At 41.6% G+C, this 20,246-nt stretch overlaps 1 protein-coding gene across 1 annotated transcript in view; it reads left to right on the top strand.

Annotated features, from left to right (window-relative positions):
- The window catches only part of Slc6a4 (solute carrier family 6 member 4), a 34,125-nt gene extending 15,775 nt beyond the window's left edge, over positions 1-18,350 (top strand). The window contains exons 3-14 of the mRNA XM_021728140.3: positions 363-497; positions 934-1,153; positions 2,182-2,320; positions 2,991-3,125; positions 3,829-3,932; positions 5,414-5,541; positions 6,496-6,608; positions 7,225-7,356; positions 8,252-8,351; positions 9,909-10,009; positions 11,992-12,159; positions 17,596-18,350. Of these exons, the coding sequence (XP_021583815.1) occupies positions 363-497; positions 934-1,153; positions 2,182-2,320; positions 2,991-3,125; positions 3,829-3,932; positions 5,414-5,541; positions 6,496-6,608; positions 7,225-7,356; positions 8,252-8,351; positions 9,909-10,009; positions 11,992-12,159; positions 17,596-17,670 (1,550 nt within the window). The 3' untranslated portion in view covers positions 17,671-18,350. The remainder of the gene's footprint in view (positions 1-362; positions 498-933; positions 1,154-2,181; positions 2,321-2,990; positions 3,126-3,828; positions 3,933-5,413; positions 5,542-6,495; positions 6,609-7,224; positions 7,357-8,251; positions 8,352-9,908; positions 10,010-11,991; positions 12,160-17,595) is intronic.
- The last annotated feature ends 1,896 nt before the right edge of the window (positions 18,351-20,246 follow it).

Raw genomic sequence — 20,246 nt, 5'->3', positions numbered from 1 at the left:
ACCTCAGCTCTCCTCAACCCTGTCATCTTATTGAGGAAAACACTGGGGCTCAAAGAGGGGAAGTGGCCCAGGTTTCTTCTCTAGGCAGCAGAAGTGGAGGTGCTCCCAGTGCCTTCCCTGTCAACTCCCAACCCAGTGTTCTTTCCATTTACTCCTTCAGCCTCCTCTTGAAACTTCTTTTTAGCTGTGCAGCTCTGTCTATTATTACTTCTGGCAAAGCACCAAGACCAGGGCAGCACAGTGTAGGTCACTCAGCACAGGGTAGCTCTGTGGTCCTCGACATGAGCCTTCTTCTCCAGTTCAATTGGATTGTTCTAGGACAGCTGTAGTCAGGGACTGAAATTGTCTTTCATCTGCTTCAGGGGCGTTCCTTCTCCCCTACACCATCATGGCCATTTTCGGGGGAATTCCACTATTTTACATGGAGCTTGCACTGGGCCAGTACCACCGAAATGGATGCATTTCTATATGGAGGAAAATCTGCCCAATTTTCAAAGGTAACTGAAGGGTTTGCTGAATGGGTCATGGGGGCATTTTCATCAATGGGTGGGAGCTGGGAACTTGCTTCTAAAAACACTTAGGTCTCAGCTATCTCTGGGAAACAACTTGAGTCATCAAGTTTGTGACTGCTCAAGTGTTATGAAATTGTTAAGAAGAAACAGAACAAATGGCAATTAAAAAGGAAACTGAATTTTAAAAATTTAGGACATCAACAGGGCTCACATGCGTCTTTAAAAACATGAAAGCTTGCACATATACTAGTAATTGGCTACAATGCCACTCTTTCCCTGTCGTTCCCAGCGTTCTTGGGGAATGAAATGGATGACAGTATCTATGTTAACTCCTCACTCAGGCTGTGGGACTCTATGCTCTAGCTCAGTCTTTTACTGTTGGGCTGCCCTTTGAACTTGGCTTCTCTCACCCACTTCCCAGGGATCGGCTATGCCATCTGCATCATTGCCTTTTACATTGCCTCCTACTACAACACGATCATGGCCTGGGCACTCTACTACCTCATCTCCTCCTTCACGGATCAGCTGCCCTGGACCAGCTGCAAGAATTCCTGGAACACTGGCAACTGCACCAACTATTTCTCAGAGGACAATATCACCTGGACACTCCATTCCACATCTCCTGCTGAAGAATTTTACACGTAAGCGTGCATGAGAAGATGGTCTGTTCAGGCAGGCCACACATCTGGGACTTGGCTTCTTAGAAAGCAGGCAGGAGCCAAGGGCTCTTTACCAATCTCCTGGCCAACTGTCAGGGGAGGAAGAGAGAATGAGAAAGGGGATGGCAGAGCCCAAGTCTCTGGCAGGATTTGAAGCTGGGAAACTTTGTTTTGTTGGGAGGGATTTGGGGGAGTAACAGGGATTGAATTCAGGAGCACTAAGCCACTGAGCCACATCCTCACCCCTATTTTGTATTTTATTTAGAGACAGTGTCTCACTGAGTTGCTTAGTGCCTTGCTTTTGCTGAGGCTGGCTTTGAACTCATGATCCTCCTGTCTCAGCCTTCGGAGCCGCTTGCACAATCCCACCTTCTGCGCCACCTCCCACCTTTCCCCTCGTCAGGACAGGCTGTTTAACATGTCCAAGCTGATCCCTACCTTCACTTTCTAAAATCACTCCTCTACACCAAAACTACCCTTCTTCCTGGCTCCTCCTTTTAGTCAATTGCCATGAAAGCAAAACAACCTGGATCTTCAGTAGTTTGAAACCATTCAAATAGTTTCTGGTTTAATGCATCGACTTCATAATCAGGATTTAACCTTTGGAAGGTGATGCTTGAAAAAGGTAGCATTATTTTAATACAGGAATTTCGGGCAGCCCAAAGACAGAACTACTGCACAGGGTAAGGGAGGGGGGCCTGCTACCTACACACAAATCCTCAGGTACCCAAAAGTCAAGCATATTGGTCAAAGAGGTTTAGGTCCCAGCCACAGAGGAGAAATCAGGAAGTCTATCTTGGGGCTGAGAACTCTTCCCAGGGACTGTTGGCTGACTGTGTTGCTTGCTCCTTCAGGATCAACAGGGCCCATCCCAGTCCTTTCTGAGGCTTGGTGAACACTTGGTCTTTCAGTGTAGTGTCCATTTTTCTTGGGCACCTTCTTAGAGGTATCACAACTGGGTGCTCCTGTCGCTGTCTAGATCCTCACACAGACTTTTTCTTTTATTCTAGGCGCCATGTCCTGCAGATCCACCGGTCTAAGGGACTCCAGGACCTGGGGGGCATCAGCTGGCAGCTTGCCCTCTGCATCATGCTCATCTTCACCATTATCTACTTCAGCATCTGGAAAGGTGTCAAAACTTCTGGCAAGGTGAGAAGGACTCTGGCTGCTTATACATGCCTGCAAAGAGAACCTACAGGGTCTTAAACTCAAAACCCAGTAGCCAGGACAGCTACTGGTCAGGGGATGATTATTGTCTCTTTCAACACCTACTACATTCCACGGTGTTCTTTTTCTATCACATCTGTTAGAAGATTTTAGAAATGGCCCAGTCCTAAGAACAATTATATATACACCCATGGCCCAATAGTGGCAATAATTTACTGCAAATCCACATGGGCCATGCTTTTATCTCCACAGGCTATTTCCTGCTAGATATTGTCGCATTTTACAGCTGTGGCTTAGAGATAGGTAGTACTGGCCAAGCTGAGTCAGATCCCCATCTGCCTGGTTCTGAAGGCAGTGATCTTTCTGCTTCCCACTTTGCCTCCTGAAAATGACAGATTAAAACAGAGATAGATCTCCTTTCTTGTAGATCTTTAGGAATAAAAGTCTGATACTGGTGTGGGGCTATAGCTCAGCAGTAGAGTACCTGCCTCTCAGTGTGAGGCACTGGATTCAGTCCTCAGTATCAAAATAAATAAAGATATTGTGTCCATCTACAACTAAAAAAAAAGACATTGATACCAACCCTTCCTCTTTCCTTGCTTTCTGTGAAATAGGCAATAACAGTATTCCCATTCTCCTTCTTTCCTTCCAGGTGGTATGGGTGACAGCTACCTTTCCTTACATCATCCTTTCTATCCTGCTGGTGAGGGGGGCCACCCTCCCTGGAGCCTGGAGGGGTGTCCTCTTCTACTTGAAACCCAACTGGCAGAAACTCCTGGAAACAGGGGTAAGATATTGAGGGAAACAGTGTGTACCTGTCTGTTGTCCACTACACGAACGAAACCAGTTCTCCTTCAGTTAAGACAGTAGAGACAACTGAAATTTACTTTCACTATACAAGTCTGCAATAATGCTGCAGAAATGCAAGCATAAAAAGTGCAGTTGAGGGCCAGAGTTGTGGCTCAGTGGTAGAGTGCTTGTCTACCATGCATGAGGCACTGGGTTCGATCCCCAGCACCATAATCAAATAAACAAGTAAAAGTTTAAAAAAAAGTTTTTAAAAAAGTACAGTTGATCTTAGTGGTTGTGCATGCCTGTAATTCCAGTGACTCAGGAAGCTAAGGCAGGAAGCTTGCAAATTCAAGGCTAGCCTCCACAACTTAGTGAGACTCTGTCTCAAAAAATAAGAAGGGTTGAGGATATATATATAGCTCAGTGGTAAATCTCCCATGGATTCAGTCACCAGTACCCCCCCCCCCAAAAAAAAAGTAGTATACACCACTGGGTGGTTTTAAACCTAAATGACAATAGGGAAGAGAAGTCACGTGTGTTTGCACTAGGTTGTGTGACCATCCTTGAAATGAGCCTTGAAAGCTGGTCTTTTTACCTTGCACAGTCAAGTGGAGTCATGAGAGGTGCTGTCCTACTGGTGCCCAGTGTCAGTCTGGGTCTCGATCTTACCCCGTGCCCTTTCCTCTGCTGTGTTCCAGGTGTGGATCGATGCTGCTGCTCAGATCTTTTTCTCTCTTGGTCCAGGCTTCGGAGTCCTCCTGGCTTTTGCTAGCTACAACAAGTTCAACAACAACTGTTACCAGTGAGTATTTGGGGTGTCCAAGCAAGGCTTGGAAATACAGTGAGTGAAAGCTAGTCTGGAGGAAAGCTACGAAACCTATGGCTTCAAATTTGGCCAGGCTTTGGCTATGATGACAGTGCCCCTCACAGGTACCACGAGCCTCTGTCCATTCACCTCTGGCCAGAGCATCTGTCCAGGCTACAACTTTATCAGAGGTTGAGAGAGTCCCCAGGCCACTTCTGTTTTGTGAAAATCCCTACATATAAAAATAAGAAATTCCACAGCAGGTTTACAAAAATTACAAAATGCAATTGAATATTTTGGCTTGGTTAATACATTTACCAACAAAATTATAATGTGATAAATTTGTTATGTATGTACACAAAAAGTTTGATTGAATTTTGTTGTTGTTATTGTTGTTGTGATACTGGGGGTTGAATCCAGGAGTGTTCTCCCACTGAGCTACATCAGCAGCCCATTTTATTTTTTATTTTGAGACAGGGTCTCACTAAGTTACCCAGGATGACCTTAAATTTGTAATCTTCCCACCTGAGCTTCCCCAATAGCTGGGATTACAGGTGTGCACCATCACAACTGGCTGATTGGATTTTTTGACCAGCCTAAAATGCTATTAATTTTCATAGAAAAATATTACTTTAGATATTTTAACAAAGCAGGGAATGAATGTTGCACTGATTATCATTATGTGTCACTCATCGCCTCTAGACTAGATTTTATTTTAATTCCCATCACCAAGGACAATGTGTAGCAATCCATTTGCACAAGTCATGATTATAGAGTTTGTTTTTTTTAAAAGATAGGGGCAAGGGTTCACATTTACCCGAAGCAATATCGCCTTACACTGGGATACCAATCTGAAATTGTACATTGAGGTCTTTTAAAAGTCAGGGATCTGGGCACAGTGGGCATACACCTATACTACACCTAGCTACTCGGGAGGCTGAGGCAAGAAGAATGCAAATTCAAGGTCAGTCTAGGCAATTTAGCAAAACCCTTCTTAAAATTTAAAAAGGGCTAGAGATATAGCTCAGTGTAGAGGGCCTGAACATGTGTAAGACCCTGGGGGAAAAAGGTATCTCTGTGGCAGCCTGTGACTTCATTTGAAGATAATGTCAAACATCTAAATCTGAGGAATTTTAAAATGTGAGGCCAAAGCCCCTCTCCTGCCCCCTTCTCCAGTCTAGCCCCTGTTCCAGAACAGGTATTTCCTGTTTGAAATGGAGAGGTCTGTGCTGTTTCATAGCAGAACCACCTCTTAAAAAACACCTCTGACCTGTTAACTGACCCACCCCACATGTGATGGTCAGGGTATTTGAACTTCAAGCCTGAGAGGCCGGGCTCTGGGGGAATGACAGGGACCCAGAAAAGTTAGGGGTCCTTTGAGCCAGAGTGGTGTGTCTTGGTGGGACTGGTATGCAGACAGATAATGCTGCACTCCCCACCCCAGAACTGTCTCATGTTCCTTGGATTTTCTACTGTAGAGATGCCCTGGTGACCAGTTTGGTCAACTGCATGACCAGCTTTGTTTCGGGATTTGTCATCTTCACTGTGCTCGGGTACATGGCTGAGATGAGGAATGAAGATGTATCAGAGGTGGCCAAAGATGCAGGTAGGACCTTGGGTTCTGTCTAGGTTCCTGGTTTCTTTTGAATTGCTTCACTTTGAATCTTTACAAATATCTAACTTTCGAATGGCTCTTTAAAATTTCTAGGACTTGAGAGAAACTTAATGCCTTGGTGATCTTGATCCTTTCTGTGTGTTCAAGGCCACAGGCAATAGAGCAAGTCCCTTGGTACCCAGCACTGGGCTGTTAACACACAATAGGCTTGAAAATATGGCTTGGATGGTGGCTTTGAAACCAGTGGATTTGGGTCCTGTGATGGTCTTATGATGAATGCAGTCTTGTAGGCAAATCAAGTTACTAATCCTTAGAACTTCCCCTTGTAGAAAAATGTAGCTGCTGTGGTCATTCTGCTGTAACAGATGTTGGAAACAAGTTGATAGGATCTAGTGGATGGAGTCCCAGGGTTTTCTTGAGAGCATATTTGTGTATTTGGCCGGATGCAGTACTCTGGCCAACCCTGTTCCCCAAAAGAGGGCACCCCTAGCTAGCCCCTGAGAGATTGAAAACTCATCCCTCTCACTAACAAAAGTGGCTTTAAAAATGGAAGGAAGTCTTTATTCCACTTTCTACTGTTCTGGAGCTGAAGATTTCAGAGGGGCTATGGGGCTTTAAAAAATCAGTTCTGGCCCTGAAAATAAAACACCAAGTTATTATATAGTGGAAAACTCTCTTATGTGAAGCTTTGCTAGTCTTGGGGTCTTGGTTCTGTTTCCCCACCCCCCATGTTACTTAAGGGCACCCAGTTTTCAAGGTGTGTGCTCCTTCCTCCCTACCTCCCAGGTGACCAGATAAGATGGTGTGGAGTATGAAGAAGCACTTGGTACATGGCAAAGCTCAACTCACGTGTCTTATGATGAGAATTGTAGTGAGTGTCACCCTGTGACATCTTTGTAGGACACATCTCAGCAACCACCTTTCTTTTCTCCTCATCGCCCTCAGGACCCAGCCTCCTCTTCATCACATATGCAGAAGCCATAGCCAACATGCCTGCATCCACATTTTTTGCCATCATCTTCTTCCTCATGCTGATCACACTGGGCCTGGACAGCACAGTGAGTAAATGGGGAAGGAAAACAGGCTTTGGGGAGGATGAAGAGGAGAAGAGGCTGCTGAACCCACCTTGGCCATCCCAGGCAGTATTAGCTACTCTCTCCTTGTGCCCCCCAAGCTCAGTAACGGCACTTACAGCCCCCACTACATTACTGAGTCATTAGTGGGATCATGTGAAGAAAGTGCCTGGCAAAGGAGAAGACTCCACATATGTGAATTTCTTATTGTGTGCTGACCCTGAAAGCCAGGACAAGGTCTCTTCTGTGTCTACCCTGCCCAGAATTTAGCTTAGTGCCTTGGCCTTATTACCATGGAGTGAGACTCAGTTTTGAGTTGGCCTTTCTGATGCAGATAGTCTCCCCAGGAGACCTCACATATTACGGTTTCAGTCCTCATACTGTATTTTCTTTCCTGGATGTCCTCAGAAATGGGTTCTAAATACAGTGTAAATAAGGGAAATAGGCTTCCAGGTGTGTTCATGGAGCAGTGAGTTGGGAAAACTGGTCATGATCAGCTTGACTGATCACTTAGCAATCTTACTCCTCTTCCTGTTCACTGCCCTGAAGGCACAGACTTGTCCCAAAACCTCCATGGTGACCATTTGCATGTACCTCTCAGTTTGCAGGCTTGGAGGGTGTGATCACGGCTGTGCTAGATGAGTTTCCACACATCTGGGCCAAGCGCCGGGAGTGGTTTGTGCTTGCTGTGGTGGTTACTTGCTTCATTGGATCCCTGGTCACCCTGACTTTTGTGAGTATCATGGCCCTCAGCTCTGAGCTGGCAGCAGAAAGCTACAAGAAGCTCCAAACCAGAGCACTATGTGGGGGAAGTAGAAGGGGGTATTTTGTTACCACAGCTGGGGAGTGGTTCAGGGGTAGGACATTTGCCTAGATGAGGTCCTGGGTTTGATCTCCAGCACTGAGGGAAAAAAAATATTCACCAAGGAAAAGAAGGAAAGTTATCTGGCAGCATCCATTTGTAGAATCATACATGATATGTTATCCTGAAGCTCTTCGCATATTATAATCGATCTAATTACATTTCTAGCTTGGCAAAATATCTGGAGAAAAATTAGGTTGGGTTTGCATTTCCAGTCTATTTCTAATACTTAGGGCTGCTTTCACAGGAATATTGCACTGTTGTCTTTATTTTATTTTATTGGTTGTAGAGAAAAACAATGTTTTTATTTATTTATTTTTATGTGGTGCTGAGGATCAAACCCAGTGCCTCACATGTGTGAGGCAAGCTGGAAGCTGGTGTTTTTTGGGGTCGGGTGTGGTGGGATGTTAAAGATTAACTCAGGGGCACTTTACCACAAACCTATGTCCTCACTCCTTTTTATTGAGATAGCCTCACTAATTTGCTGAGGCTGACCTCAAACTTGTGATTTTCCTGCCTCAGCATCCCAAGTTGATGGGATTACAGGTATGTATGACTGTGCCAGCTGGAGGCTGGTGCTTTATCATGTGTAATGCCACCGTGTCTCTTCTAGAACTTGCAATGGTATAGAATTGGTAGCTGAGGCTATGGGATAGATTAAGTCCAAGGCCGAAGTTTCCCAGCATTACCCTATGTTCAGAAGTGTATGCAGGCCTGTGCAGTAGGGAGGGGCAGCCTTTAACCAGGTTTGTGGTCTTGCCCCCAGGGAGGGGCCTATGTGGTGAAGCTGCTGGAAGAATATGCCACAGGTCCCGCGGTGCTCACCGTCGTGCTTATAGAAGCAGTGGCTGTGTCTTGGTTCTATGGTAAGATCTTCCTTCAGCCCCCACTACGCTACTCACAGCACAGAGAAGGGCTGATTTCATCAAATAAGGACAGAAAGGGACAGTTGACAAGGTGTGACCTCCTGATGGGTCTGTTAAATAATCTGTTGAGTGCCTTCTCCAGAAGTCTGTAATTCCCTCTGCCCTCTGTACAGCATGTTGCCTGCACCCTTGGGGAAGGACATGTTTCCCATTCTGAGTTTGAATGTTTACCCAGTGGAAGAAGGCTGAGAAGTTCATGATCCTGAATCACAACACAGAATTCATGTACAGTGAATTCATTTGCTGAGTGCACAATAAATTGCTAAACAGAGTTGTCCCAAATTTAAATTTCTTAAGTGACATCTTCTCCAGAGCCCTGAGAGTGAGTTTAGGCTGATCTTCTAAGAAAAAGGCAAAAATGCTCTTATTTGCAAAAATGCTCTTATTTGTATTATCTACCCTGCTAAGACTCCCAGATCACCCTCCTCTGGTCCTGGGATGGAATTTGATAAAGGGTGGAAGCACCAAGGGTTCAGGGAGTGAGCTGAGATGGGTCTATTGGCAGAGGTCCCAGGAGCCCCTGGGCGAGGATTTTAGGGCACAGTCAAAGTGAAATGAAGAACACTAGTTCAGAGATGCCTCTCTAAAATCAAGAAGCTATTATCTCATTCTAAAAATTTATTAGAATTTCTACTTTCCATGATAATAAAACTGCTTTAGCATTGTAGTGATTACACGTGTTGTGAAGAAGAGAGAAGAGCGTGTTTTGAGTTGCACATGGGTCTGGTCTTTTTAAAAGAAATTCTCTTCCATACTGTACAACCAGAGAAATGAGAAGCTGTTCTCCATTTGTGTACAATGAATTGAAATGCATTCTGCTGTCATGTATAACTAATTAGAACAAAAAAAGAAAGAAAGAAATGCTTTCTGTAATTCAGAGGACAAAGTTCAAAGTGTATGATTTGCTGCAGACCTACCTGCCCTAGGATATGCAGGGAGTGCTCAGGGAAGCAGCTGCAAAACACCTTCCCCTTCTCAGTTTCTCCTCTGTCAATGGGAGTTCTCTGTTCTCACTGTGCCAATAACTTTTTTATAGAAGAAACTTGATCTTGATCTGGCATATGAATGGGCAATATTGTGGTTTAAAAATTCTCTTGAAAGTTTGCAGTGTATGGTGGAAAGCCTGTCTCTGTCAGGCTGGTTCACCATCCCTAAACAAAATTCAGCATTCTTTTCTACAATACCAGTAAAATCATATTTATACTGAGATCTTAGTATGGGCACCAATGCCAGCTTTCCGACTTTCCTCAAATGCCTATCAACCTGCTCTATGTAGAAAGAGCTTTGCTATAAAAATGCAGTTTTGTGACCCTTCATACCAGATTGGTGTTCCTTAGCACCTCTTGGAGAAATTCCAGAACTGCTACACTGTTCAGGATAGGAATTCTTGTCATTCTCAGTGCTGACCCCAGTGACCTTGACTCTCCTTGAGAATAGGGACAGTCCTTCTATCTCCTATCATCCCAGTCAGTCTCTTTCTCTTTGGGATGATTTCAGGTATCACTCAGTTTTGCAGTGATGTGAAGGAAATGCTTGGATTCAGCCCTGGATGGTTTTGGAGGATCTGCTGGGTAGCCATCAGCCCTATGTTTCTCCTGGTGAGTTGTCATTTCTTTTCTTCTTGCCCTGGGGAAATTACCCCCAGACATTTTATTGAAGTATAACACATATACAGAAAAGTATCCAATCGTAAGTGTACATTTATAACATATAAAGTTATTTTTTGATGTTCTGAGTTGAACCTAGGACCTCACACATGGTAGACAAATGTTCTACCACTAAGTTTAGCTACAGTCATTTTTATTTTATTTTGAGGTAAGGTCTTGTTTAATTGCCCATGCTAGCCTCAAACTTGGAATTCTCCTGTCTCAGCCTCTAAGTAGCTGTAATTATAGGTGAGTACTACCATGCCTGGCGAACAAATTTATGATGCAGAAGTTTCAGTTGTTTTCAATTAGAGGTTGCACTGAGTCACCTGGCCCTCTGTTACCACAAGAAGTCCTGACATAAATGGGTTATTAATTCATATTCTTACCAGTACTTCTTGATAATCTACTTAGACCCTTTCATTTGTTTTTCAAAAGAGGAAGAAGGGGCACACTCACTGAGTTCTTTTCCCCTGCAAAACCCAAGTACCAAATTGGGTGCAGGCTCATTAGTCACAATCCCCGTGATGTTTGCTTTACTCCCCTCTTCCACAGGCAAGTGCTCTAGTGCCCAATTAAGAAGAGGCAAATCTGTCTTCCACTTCTACGTTTACTTAACAGATCCCCTGCTCTGGGTTTTTAAAGGCTGCTTTAGGTAAACAACGAGTAACTTACTAAAAATATTCCCTTTCACTAAAGCCAAGTTACAACAAAAGAAAATATAGTGTATGAGCAAAGAGAGGCTGGGCCACGTGAAGGTTTCTGGAGCTAGAGTTGAGCCCTCCTGGCTGAGTTGGAGTTCACATACCTGACATCAAGAAGAGCCGAGTTCTGGCAGGGTTGGCTCCTAACCAGACCCTCTCTTTCCTTGTTCCCAGATTACCTTCCTGAGCAGCTAGGTCTGGGAACAAAGAGTGTAGAGAATAGTTTGTGATTAACTGGACTCCTGGTTCTGAAGGTCTCCTCCTGGACTTAGGATAACACTGCTCAGAAGATGGATGTGTGTTTAACATATTCCCATTTTATTACCTGCAGACAAAGAAAAAAAAAGATAAAAATAGATGTTTAGCCACACAAATAATTTACATTACTGTCTTCTTTATGACTATGAAATAATAAAATAAAATTAAATCAATTGCAATAACGATTTCTGCACAGTGGTTACTAGGCAAAAACTGATATTTACACTCTCTCTGGAAACCAAACTGAAATAACAAAACTCATAAACTGGAAATTAGAAGAGCTCTGTGGAATTTTTCTTGGTCAAACTTTTCATAGAATTTTCAAGTGAAAAATGTAATAAGCTGCATTTTTCTTTCTGTAATTTCTTTCATTATGAGGACCTGTGGCAGGCAGGTATCCATTGTTAAGATGCCTCACCGCAGAGCCATCCTTGTTGAAACCGCAGGCTGTGGGAGTTGAATGCAGAAAACAAAGAGCAGAAGGAACAAGCAGGAGGCTGAGTCTTCCTTGGGTTTTGAGAAAATTATTATCTCTCCTGGACACAAGGCACCTGCCATCTGACCGAAAACAATCATTGTGGGAAAATGGAACAAGGCAGAGAGCAATATGAAGCCCTATGACTGGCAGGTGCTGTGGAGAGGTCACCCAGTTCACTCCTGCTGGATGCAGTCTCTCCTCCCTGGCATAGAGCTACACTAAAGTGGGGACTGTAACTTCTCTCCCTTTAGGGATAATTGTAAGGATGTTGTAACATCCCACTGCAGGCCCTGAGGTGAGGAGGAATGGTGAGGAAAACTAAGAGAAGCACCTGTCTGTTTTATTCGTGCAACTTAGTTAAAATTGATAATTCTGTGTGTCAGAGTTCAATCTAGAATATATCTCAGCAGTATCTTTAGCATTTATGGTACCAGAATTTGTGTCTATCTGCATGGATATTAAGAGTTTTAATATTTCTTGGACTTTGTTTTTAGTTCATCATTTGCAGTTTTTTGATGAGCCCACCCCAGCTACGACTTTTTCAATATAATTATCCTCACTGGAGTGTCATCCTGGGTTACTGCATAGGAACTTCATCTTTCATCTGCATCCCGACGTATATAACTTATCGGCTGATCATCACTCCAGGGACTTTTAAGGAGGTATGTGTTAGTGTGTATGTGTGTGGTGTGTGTTCAGTCTAGTAATTGGGGAGAAAAGAATTCTCTTGTTATGCTCTATCAAGAGACAAGTCTATATATTAAAATATATACACAACATAAAAAAATAAGTCTAGCCAGGTGCAGTGGCACACACCTGTAATCTCAGTGGCTCAGGAGGCAGAGGCAGGAGGATCACATGTTCAAAGCCAGACTTAGCAACTTAGTGAGGCAGTAAACAACTCAGTGAGACCCTGAAGGCTGAGGATGTGGCTCAGGGGTTAAGCGTCCCTAGGTTCAATCCCTGATACCAAAACAAAACAAAAAAAGATAAGTCTATATGAAATTCACCAGAAGACTCTCAACCTTACCTACTTAAATATCTATACCATGGTATTTAAGGCTACCACTCACTATCATCAAAGGCTGCCACTATCATCATAAGGCATCTCCGAAACCCTCAAATACAACAGCAAAAAAGTGACACCTTTGGGTAAAGCTTAGCATGTACTTTGGGTTGGGTATAGCTTTCTCAACTTATCAATTACTCAGCCTTCTACTTGCCATTGGGCATGAACAACAGATCTGTGATGTCTGAAGTTACACATAAATTTTTACAATAGTTAATTATCAAGTAATGGTTGTATTTAATTACCCATTTTCTAAAATAATTACATTTTCTGTTTATAACTGCATAGCACTTAGCAAAAGATTCTTTCAATCTTTGAAAAGAAATTAGTGTTTGTATTTGACATTCAAAACTTAAGAATCTGTAGTGTGAAAGTCACATCAACTATAATAGAATGTCCTCTGAGCTTTCTCCCACAAAACTGAATGATCATGACAAGTTGTGATCAATAATAGCACACATCCCTAAGGTGGTTTCTTATTCATTGTTATATTTCTTTCGTTTTTTTTAGTTGCAGTTGGACACAAGACCTTTATTTCACTTGTTTATTTTTGTATGTGGTGCTGAGGATCGAACCCAGGGTCTCGCATGTGCGAGGCGAGCGCTCTACCGCTGAGCCACAACTCCAGCCCCCATTGTTATATTTCTGAAAATTGATTCATAGTACAGAATTCACTGACTTAAAAAGCATATTTGAGGATCTTGATCGTAAGAGATGAACTTGTTAATTTCTCCAGAGCATTACTATCTACATAGTGTAGTCATCAAAATGTATTTGATTAGCAGACACTGGATATATAATATGGATACTCTATGATTACTATTCATTGAATTAGTGGGGTTGTAGCTCAGTAGTAGAGAGCTTGCCTTGACATATGAAGCATTGATTTCAATCCTCAGCACCACATAAAAATAAATAAGTTGAATAAAGATATTGTGTACATCTACAACTAAAAATATACTTTTTAAAGACTCTAAAACACACTGGCTCTGTTAACTACATATCTCTGCTTTCATTTTAAAAAAATGGCATAAGTTTAAAATATTGTCTTTGGATGGAGGACATATCAGATGTTGAACTGATAAGAACAGATATGATACTTAGCTAAAAGACTGCAAAGTGATCACACAGATTTTTAAGTGGAAGTTAGAAAAACATACTAGGGCATTTTTTAGTATAACAGCAATGTGACAAGTACTATTTTAAAAATCATCATACAATAAGAATGTTCCAACTCAAAAATTGTTAACTAACTTAGGGCTGGGGTTGTGGCTCTGTGGTAGAGCGCTTGCCTAGAATGTGTGAGGCACTATGTTTGATTCTCAGCACCACATATAATAAATAAAACAAAGGTTCATCAACAACTAATAGTTAAAAAAAATTAACTATCCAACAGTATCATAGTTTCAGCTATGGCTCACTGTTGATGCCCCCAAGTATTGTACTATATATCACTAGCCTGAGAAAGATGAGAATTCAAAATATGGTTCCTATTGAATGCCTATTGTTTTTGTACCGTAATAAAGTAAAAAATAGTTAAATTGAACCATTGTAAGTGGGGGGCCATCTGTATAAGGTTGGAGCTATGGAGTGAGCTACCACTTACAGGTATTATTGGAGGATATCATACACATTTGAAGCCTCGAAGTCTCAAGGTCATACAGCAACTTAGTTTGTTGCATAAACCCCCAGTAACTTACACAAAGATATTAGAAAACGTTTCCCATGAATGACATGTTTATAAAAAATGCCAGGAGTGGTCCATTCCTTAGATTGCTAGCGACTGTCTTGTAGAAGGCCCGGGGCTGCCAAATTTTAAGAGCAACAATAGACTGACAACTAGAATGCTGCCAAAGTCCAGGAAACAAAACTGAGTCTGTGTTATGGGAGACCAGCAGCCAGAGGAAAGCAGAATGTGTGGGTAGGGGTTGGGCAACAAAAGCCAAACATTTTTTTTCTTTATAATGATTTTTTCTGGGCTGGGGATGTGGCTCAAGCGGTAGCGCGCTCGCCTGGCACGCGTGCGGCCCGGGTTTGATCCTCAGCACCACATACCAACAAAGATGTTGTGTCCGCTGAAAACTAAAAAATAAATATTAAAAAATTCTCTCTCTCTCTTAAAAAAAAAGATAAGAAAGGAAATAAACTTAATGTTTAAAAAAAAATGATTTTTTCTTTGCTGCCCTTGCCTATACATGACTTAGTGATCTCTTCTCCCTCAGTACCCCATACCTCGGCATAAGACTGGTTGCCATGATCTATGTCTAGTTGCCAATTAGCAAGGTATAATTGTTTAAGCAGTTATAGTTTATATATGCATCTACGGGAATGGATCATTTCTGGAATTTTGCTTTCAGTGACTTGTCATTCCCTGATAAAGGATATCAGTACATCCCTAGACCTTTTTATTTTATTTGTATTATTTATTTATTTATTTTGGATACTAGGGATTGATCTCAGGGGCACTTAATCACACTGAGCCATATCCTCAGCCCTTTTTGTATTTTTATTAGAGATAGGGTCTGACTAAGATGCTGAGGCTGGCCTCAAATTTATGATTTTCTTGCCTCATTCTCCCAAGTGGCTGTGGTTGTAGGCATTCACCACCTCACCCCACAACTCCTTTTTAAGTACATAGTGTGAGAGTTTAGTACTCAGGTTTTAAGGTCATGAGAAACACAAAATATACAATTCTTTTTTTTTGGTACCATGGATTAAACCCAGGGGCACTTAATCACTGAGCCACATCCCCAACCCTTTTGCTGAGTTGCTTAGGGCCTCGAAAAATTGCTGAGGTTGATTTTGAATTTGCGATCCTCCTGCCTCAGTCTCCTGAGTCACTGGGATTACAGATGTAATCCCAATTACAGTGTACCACCACACCCAGTTTATTTTTTATTTTAAGATAGGATCTCATTATATTACTTAGGACATCCCTAAATTTCTGAGGCTGATCTCAGACTTGTGATCCTCCTGCCTCAGCCACTGGGAATACAAGCATGCATCACTTTGGCTGGCTGGGATTGGAACTCTTTGAATTCCATAGGCCTTGTACCTTAAAGAATAAATTCTCAGAAACAGAAAATTGGGGGGAAAAAAAGAGTATTCCTTCCCTTTTCAACCTAAAATAAAAAGGACAGCAAAGCTTCACCTTAAGATCAATAAATCAAAAGATGCTTTCAGATCCAATTTTGTCTGTTTACCAACATACAGACATTTGACCATTAAAGATTTTATGAAATGACTTAATAAAATTTTTTCTAAGCCTCTGTGTGGTGCTGTTCTCTTTCCACTTCCTTGAGCTGTTTCATATCACTCTGATCCTAAGTTTTACAAGGCAGGTTGTATGTTTTATACCAAGCCCAAGTATATTTCAGCTCTCTCTCAAAGCTTCTGTGTACTCCTGCTGTTTCTATAGTAGAAATTCTCAGGGGCTGGGGATATGGCTCAAGCGGTAGCACGCTCGCCTGGCATGCGTGCAACCCGGGTTCAACCTCAGCACCACATACCAACAAAGATGTTGTGTCTGCTGAGAACTAAAAAATAAATATTAAAAATTCTCTCTCTCTCCTCTCTCACTCTTTAAAAAAAAAAAAAAAAAAAAAAGATTCTCAACTTCTCTCTGATGAGGACCACTCCATGTAAGACTGCTTTAGAAGTGACGATTTTAAGGCTCACCTTTTTAAATGGCTGTAATTTGTATTCATATGAACTAACCAGCACTGCTGTACATTGGATTCATTGAGTCAGTAATATCCTGGCTGTTGCAGTGGCTCCTGAAGGGCTGGCCACTGTGGCTGCAATGTGCATCCAGGGCATGAGGAAGCCAGTAGACCAAAACCCAGCCCTCACTCTGCTCCTCAAGCCCTGTGTGGCCACAGGGAACCTCCTTTGTCTAGGAAACAGGGATGCTTTGTCCCAAGTCATTCAAAGGCATATTATAGTTCAGCAGGGGGTCTACTGAAGATTGGTTTTCTCCCATTATGTCATGATGATGTTCTTAACTAGTTTACAGATTATTATAGATCCAGACAATAGATACCATTTTTATTCATATTGAGAAGAAAAGGGGATTTTTTTTTTTAAACTTGTGGGTTGAACTAGGTTGTTTGCTCTACTGAACTACATATGGCCAGCCCTTTTTATTTTGAAAGAGTCTCACTAAGTTGTCAAGGCTGGCCTAAAATTTGCCACCCTCCTGCCTCAGCCTTCTGAGTAGCTGGAATTACAGGCATGCACCTACAAGGCTGGGAATTTCCTTCTTAAAAGTCAGTGCAGGGAGGAAGAGCAGGAAGGAAAGATCTACATTAAACAGATACAATAGGTGGGAGGGAAAGGGAGAGAGAAGGGAAATTGCATGGTAATGGAGGGAGACGTTCATTGTTATACTAAATCACACATAAGAGGTTGCGAGGAGAATGGGTAAATAAACAAGGAGAGAAGTGAAATACAGTAGGTGGGGTAGAGAGACAAGATGGGAGGGGAGGGGAGGGGGGATAGTAGAGGATAGGAAAGGGAGCAGAATACAACGGTTACTAATAGGGCATTATGTAAAATTGTGGATATGTAACAGATGTGATTCTGCAATCTGTATTTGGGGTAAAAATGGGAGTTTATAACCAACTTGAATCTAATGTATGAAACATGATATGTCAAAAGCTTTGTAATGTTTTGAACAACCAATAAAAAAAAAAAAAGTCAGTGCCAGGCACAGTGGCACACACCTGTAATCCCAGCAGCTTGGGAGGCTGAGACAGGATGATCTTGAGCTCAAACTCAGCCTCAGCAACTAAGTGAGGCCCTGTAGAGCAACTCGGTGAGACCCTCTCTCTAAATAAAACATAAAAAAGGGCTAGGGATGTGAATCAGTGGTTAAGCATCCTTCCAATAAAAAAGAAAAGTCATTGAGACTGTTCCAACTTACTATTAAGTGTTAGTAAATGCTATTTAAGCTTTAATATTAATGTAGAAATATTTTTATAATTTTGCTAAATTACAAGACTGTAACATTGTTTTTTCTTCCTAACAGCGAATTATTAAAAGTATTACTCCAGAAACACCAACAGAAATTCCCTGCGGGGACATCCGCTTGAATGCTGTGTAATCACTCCACAGAGGAAAACACTTCCCAGTTGCTGCCACCTCTAGCTCTGATGAGTCCCACCTTGCCTCTCCCCTCCTGGTGAATTGGTTTCCAGCTGAGCCTGACAACAGAAGGGCCTTCTTCAAGGAGACACAGTCCCAAGAGACTAAGGTGCCCAGACTCTTATGGCCTCCAGCCATTTCTTTCCATGAATCTCTGGGACATATTACCACGTTAGACTGTGACACAGCTGAAGTAGCCTGTTTTGGACATGTGAGGGTGTGTATGGAGGTGATGAGACCACCCTATCATCAGTTAGGATTAGGTTTAGCATCAAGTCTGTGAAAGTCTACTGTATTTTTTGGGTATTATCATTGTTAGCTGATATCTGCTTCTAAGGACTCCACTGTTCATGAAGTCCTAACCATCTAGGAGAAAACAAAGATTGTCTTGCTAGCCGCATATTTTCTGAGTAGTATAGAACTCTATACCTGGAACCTTCTAGAACCCTCTAACCTATGTGCTGCTGTGGAGTCAGGAAAAGCAGCAGCAGCTAAACTGAAAAATAATGTGTACATTTAAGTATTTGTGTGTGTGTATATTTTTGTGTCTGTGTATTATCTCTATTCCAATACTTTGGGTCCACTACAAGCTATGAATTACCTCTAATTTTCTTACATTAACAAATTCTACCTACTCAACTGTGTGTGTGTGTGTTATTGTTTGAAGGGTACAAGTACTACAACATGTTCTGCTACTTTTTCCTTTTCCACTGCCACTACGTTAGCCCATGCACCTTTCTTTGGTATTTGCCGTACTTCATTACTGCTCCTCTCTGCACACAATCTTCAGGATAATATATTTCATAGGCAAATATGGCCTATGTTATTAGTTATGGGAACCACTGTGAAGATAGATGTGCACCTTCGATGTTCAACTGATCTTCAGGTTTAAGCTCTGTCTACTTCAAATGACTAAGTTTAACTATCTAGGTTATTTTGTTTTGTGCTGAGAGTGTAAATCCAATTCCCATTTAGCTCTCAGTGTAGAGATCTGACACCCTGAGCTAAATCAAGGGTATCATTAGTCCAGGAGAAATGGAGAGTCTGGCTAGCTTTAATTGCCTTCCTTCTTTGTCTTTCCCCTTCATGGTGGCCATTATTGTGAACTCTCCAGATGGTTTCCAACTTTGAGTTTATATAAGGCTGCTTGGGAACCCAACAAGTGAATGATCTTTTGTCCCTTGTAAAGCCCTTAACACAGATAGGTACATTTGGCTTTTGTTGACTTGTGACTCTCAGATACATAAGTAGAGAAGCAAATATTAGCTTGTGGTAAAATCTTGAATAAAACCTCATCGATGAAAAAAGAACTTAATCATCTGGCCCACATAACTTCGGTCCCCCATATAAACCAAATTTGATTTTAACAACTTTATAAAAAGCAAGTTTATGTAATAGAAGCTTGGGTTTGTTCCATTACAGATCTTTCTCCCTTGGTTTCCTTCCCTCCACAATCTCTTCTATCTTCCTGTACTCCCCTGACATAATGTTCTTATTTTTTTCAGGGGTGTTTTTGGCAATATATTTTCCTTGTAGATGTCAGTTACTGAGAAGTTTCCTAAAATGTTAAGGGAAAAGAGGGATTTAAGAATATCTGTTTACCTACCTTCATTCTTCCATTCCTTCTTTGTGCCTTATTCTTTGTTTTGTAGTATGCTGAAAAGAGAAAAGTCCTGTAAGTGGCAGTGTATTAAGTGGTAAACAGCTTTGCAAACTTTAAGACCCTGCTTTGTAAAAATTTTTGGATAAAGATTCTCCACACCCCATATACACTTAAGCATTCTCTCAAGATTACACTTTTTTTAATAAGCACTTTTTCAATTGGAATGAGTTTCACCAAGTCAGGTATTAGGGGAATCTTATATAGGAGCTTCAAACTTCATGAATCTGAAAAAAATCCCAAAATATCTGTTTCTTCTACATATTTTACATTTATTGGACTAGTCTTTATTAATAACACTATAAATTTTTAAAGGAAAATTTAAGAGGTAGGTAGATTTTAAAATTCTCTTTCAAAGATATTAACACCTAGTATAGCATCTAAACAAAAAACTGAGGGCTGGGGTTGTGGCTCAGTGGTAGAGTGCTTGCTAGCATGTATGAGGCACTATGTTCGATTCTCAGCACTACATATAAATAAGTAAATATTCATCAACAATTAGTAAATATATTAAGAAGTAAAAAAATTGAATTGTGAGAGTATTTAACAACTGAAGCTAATTTCTTGTGATTTTACTAGAAAAAATACCCAAGAAAGTGGAAATGGGAAGTGTAGTTTGGTGGTAGAGCATGTGCTTAGCATACTTGATGCTCTGGATCCAATCGCTAGAGCTACATACACACAAACCCCCAAACCCAAAAGCCAACAACCAAGAAATAGACAAGATACAAGACAAAGTCAAGGAGACAATTCAGTTATTAGAGGTTATTTCCTCTATTGATATACAATGAAATCTAAATAATTCATCTCTCAACTATAAACTTGGCTAGAATGTATATGAGTTATAACCTAAATTCATCATTCTGGCTTCTCCC

This window comes from Ictidomys tridecemlineatus, chromosome 3, assembly GCF_052094955.1.
Source record: "Ictidomys tridecemlineatus isolate mIctTri1 chromosome 3, mIctTri1.hap1, whole genome shotgun sequence".
NCBI lineage: Eukaryota > Metazoa > Chordata > Mammalia > Rodentia > Sciuridae > Ictidomys > Ictidomys tridecemlineatus.
The sequence above is the reverse complement of the archived record's forward strand: the minus strand, read 5'-3'. Positions and strand labels throughout refer to the sequence as shown.